Here is a 3,790-nt window from a genome sequence, read left to right on the forward strand (position 1 = left end):
TCAGCCGAAGCGGCGCTGAGTGAGTGGGGGAGCAGCAGTGCGCTGGGCTGGGCTGAGGAGCTGCTTTCAGAGGGGCCTGCTCGAGAAGCTGGGCTGCTGTCACCCTCCTGAGCCGCAGGGTTTGGTCTTGGCCAAAGAGGAAGTCGTAAGTAAGGAAATTATTATAATTCACAATTAACGACTTGTTTTTCCTTTAATCCTAAGGCTCTACATTTGCCAAAGCCAAGCCTGAAATTCCCTGGACATCACTAACTCGGAAGGGAATAGTGAGAGTTGTATTTTTTCCGTTATTCAGCCAGTGGTGGATACAGGTTACTTCCCAGCGTATTTTTATGTGGCTCCTGGTGCTCTACGTTATGCAGGGTAAGAGGTGGTAGCAGCCTGTGCCACCATCTGCTTTCTGCAAGGAACACAACATCATTTTGTAGTCCATAATCTAAAGCATAAGGATCCTGTCTGAGACCTACTTGATATAGATTTTGAGCTGTGTGGCACTAGCATTTGCAGAAATTATGAATCAGAGTAAAAGTAAGTAGTTAAGACAGAACAACAGGGATTTGATACAGTTTTGTCCTTTTCAGTCATAGCAGTTGTGTTGTATTTCATGATGCCCGTTGTGAATGCAAGTGAAGTCATGGGACCAATGTGCCTTATGTTACTGATGGGAACTGTTCACTGTCAAATAGTGTCCACCCAGGTCAGCAGACCGTCAGGAAACAACGGACTCAGCAGGCGGAGGAGGTGAGCAGTGGTAAAGGGTTCATAGATTGCTTGTGGTAGAAGTTATTGGGTAAATATCTTCTGGTTTTATGTAAATGTGTTATTTAATAATAAATGTGAGGATGAGTATTCTCTGTCTGGCTTGTAATCTCCTCATAACGGAGACAAACGTTGCAAATTTGCCAGGCTGTGGTAGGTCTGGTTGAGTTGTCTGTAGCTTTTTAATACAGCTCTTTTTGTGGCCAGAGGAGGGCATTCTGCACAGAAAGCCATCTTCAAGGTTTTGCAAAGCAGTCTGGTGTCCTGCTTTGGCATTAAACGGAGGGGATTGCCGATGCGTGTTGAGAACAGGGAAATGGTGACAGAGATGCCTGTGGTGGATTCATTGCTGGCGATTCTTTTGTGTATGTGGGAGATGTTGCAGATGTACATACATCTATCTGTACATACATGTGTTACAGATGGATTTGGATAGAGTTTTGCCTCCATTAGATTTCTACAGCAAAGATTTTGTCTAGATTTTGTCTAGATTTTGTCTGTTGCATCCTTTACTAGGGGTATACTGATGTCTTGTGGGTATATGCATAACTTCTGTTAATCCAAATAAAATTTTATTTGGAAATAAGTATTCTGCTTGCATCCCTTAAGAAAAATAGCATCTGAAAAGCTGTTCAAATCTGATTCAGATCTTTTAAGAAAGACTTAAAAGTAGCTTGCTCTGAAAATTTAATTATTTTTTAAAAAATCAGGAAGTTACGCAAATCTGTGGGTGTCGATGGGAACAGTTGGTCTTCTCCTGACAAAAACAGTAAAGAAGAGCAGCCTGAACCTGCATCAGTTCTTAACAATGTATTTACCATGCTTTTCCGAAGGAGGTATGTGATGTTCACTGCGTTTGTTTTAGTTGTAATGACACTGTGAACAATTTGATATGGGGAAAATGACGCCAGAATGTGTACTGTCCCTGACATCCCCTCAGTCTGCCAATTCGTTTCTTTTGAACTAAAAGCACTCTTGGTATTGCAGGAAGCTGATTCCTCATGAATTTTTATTATGTCCTCCTGGGGAGATCATACCCTGTCTCACAGTATAGCAAACACTGGGCGTTAGATGAGTTGCAGAAAGTGGTGGAGCTTATTGTTATTTGTCAGATGAGTGACCTTTCTTGACTGCGTATGCTCAAATTCTATTGCTGATTTACCTGATTTCCAGAAGCAATTGTGCCTTCTCGTTTAAGTTGCTTAGATAGTCATCCCACTTCACCACCTTACTTTTAGAAAAAGTAACTCGAGGAAAAGGAGGATAGATTGTTTGGGATAATATTTCAGTGTCTTCTGCTGTTTTCTCAGGTGAGTTTCTCGGTGAGTTTTCAACTGACAGATTCTTCCTCTTGATGAGGGCTTCTTGTTTTCTGAATTGCTCTTTTTTTTTTTTTTTTAAATAATAATAAGGAAAAATTTTCTTCTTGGTTTAGAAGTTTTAAGATAGTATTAGAGTTCCAAAAGAACCACCCGGTGAGAGTGAGCAGATGTGTCTCGTTAACAGAATCAGGACACACAGAGCCACTCAGCAGAAGACAATGATCTATTCCCTTTGCTATATTGTTTAATGTTGTACCTGTGTGGTAAGTGAAAGAGACCATGATGTTTTCCTCAGAGTTTTTCTCTAACATAAAAGCATTTAATTGTATTTTCTCTCACAGGATTAGAAGAGTAAAGTCGGTAGCTGAGAAGGGGACTGAGACAGAAAATGTTGTGAATGCTGTGGACAATGATATTAAACACAGACATGCCAGATCTGAGTACAGGCTGTTGCACTTCAAAGAGAAAAATAAACTTTCCAATGGGGAAAAGAACCATCAGGTACTGGCAGGAAAGATCCATTTGAAGTTGCAAATTTCAGTGTATTCTGTGGGATTTTGGCTCTGCTAGCCACCAGCTTGTAGATACATCTGTTCTCCTGGGCTCAAGGTTGCTTGTAAGACATAGCTGAGAGCTGCTGCTGCTGCTTCTTTCTGGTCTTGCCAGCTCCGTCCCACCCAAGATTCTCTCATTACCTCTGTGGCAGGGCAAGGGCAGGGGTGACCAGGTAAAATCTGGGATGTTTCTGTGATGCTAAGTTGGATTCTGTTTCTGCATGTTCAGTAGAGATCATCTCCCGCTGGCTTTTGCAGGTAATTAGCGATCACTGCGTATGCCGGTGTGGCAGCAGCTCTGGCTTTGAACCTTCGGTTCACTGTGATTTGGGCTGGTCCGTTGCTGGTGCCTCAGTCTGACTTTGCTGTGTTTCCAGGATGACTGCACCAACAGAGGGGCCATTTCCGATGAGCTTTCCAGTGAGGAGGATGCTGAAGCAATGGCACAAAGGATCTTGTTGCGCCAGAATGTAGAAGGGGCTTCCAGCGACAATAGCTGTGAAGAGAAGCAGAAGAGGCCTCTTGTTTCTCTGAACCAGGCTGTCTCGCAGGTACTCCTGGGGAATTTATGCCATTTTCCACACATTTTGTGCTGTGGATAATGAGTTGGTTTCTGTTTGGTTTTGGCAGGTCAAGCAAGCCCTGAAAGGTGCCAGAGACTCTGATAGTGTCGTGGAATCGGAACTAGAATCCACGTTATACAGTCAGGTACGGTCATAAATCCAAGAGGCAGCTTTTCCAAGCCTGGCCAGTGCAGGGACATGCTCCCCATCAGAACAGACCATTATGAAAAGATGGTGCTTCAGCTTCCTCTGGTGTAAGGTGTGGCCTTCCTCTCTGCTTGTTTGCAGCTTTGTAAATTTTGATCAAGGTTGTGAGTTTTGTTTTTGTTAAACAAAGTAGTAAACAAACAAAAAAAATCACTCTGTTGGCAGTGTAGTATGGTCCAAGCTGCCTCTAATTGCTCGTGTTGAATTGCTGCAGTCGCTCTTGTGGTTTGGGAGGCAACACTATCCTATATTTTAGGCTAATAAATTTTAATTTTAAAATGAAGAAATAAATCTGTTCTGTGATACACACTCATTCACTTTATAATACTTTGTTTATCTTGCCCCCTGCCACTCCCCCCACCTGAAAACAAAATAGAAATAAAAT

The 3,790-nt window shown here is 42.5% G+C and overlaps 1 protein-coding gene across 1 annotated transcript; it reads left to right on the plus strand.

Annotated features, from left to right (window-relative positions):
• Positions 1–186: 186 nt before the first annotated feature.
• On the plus strand, positions 187–3,343 carry LOC104470368 (putative homeodomain transcription factor 1; the record flags this gene model as incomplete). Its single annotated transcript, XM_010085258.1, is given in 6 exon segments — positions 187–363; positions 582–741; positions 1,470–1,595; positions 2,423–2,582; positions 3,013–3,186; positions 3,266–3,343. Coding segments are annotated over 6 exon segments (875 nt in total), but the record flags the coding sequence as incomplete, so codon positions are not given.
• Positions 3,344–3,790: the final 447 nt, after the last annotated feature.

This window comes from Pterocles gutturalis, unplaced genomic scaffold (genome assembly GCF_000699245.1).
Source record: "Pterocles gutturalis isolate BGI_N339 unplaced genomic scaffold, ASM69924v1 Scaffold47095, whole genome shotgun sequence".
Taxonomy (NCBI): Eukaryota; Metazoa; Chordata; class Aves; order Pterocliformes; family Pteroclidae; genus Pterocles; species Pterocles gutturalis.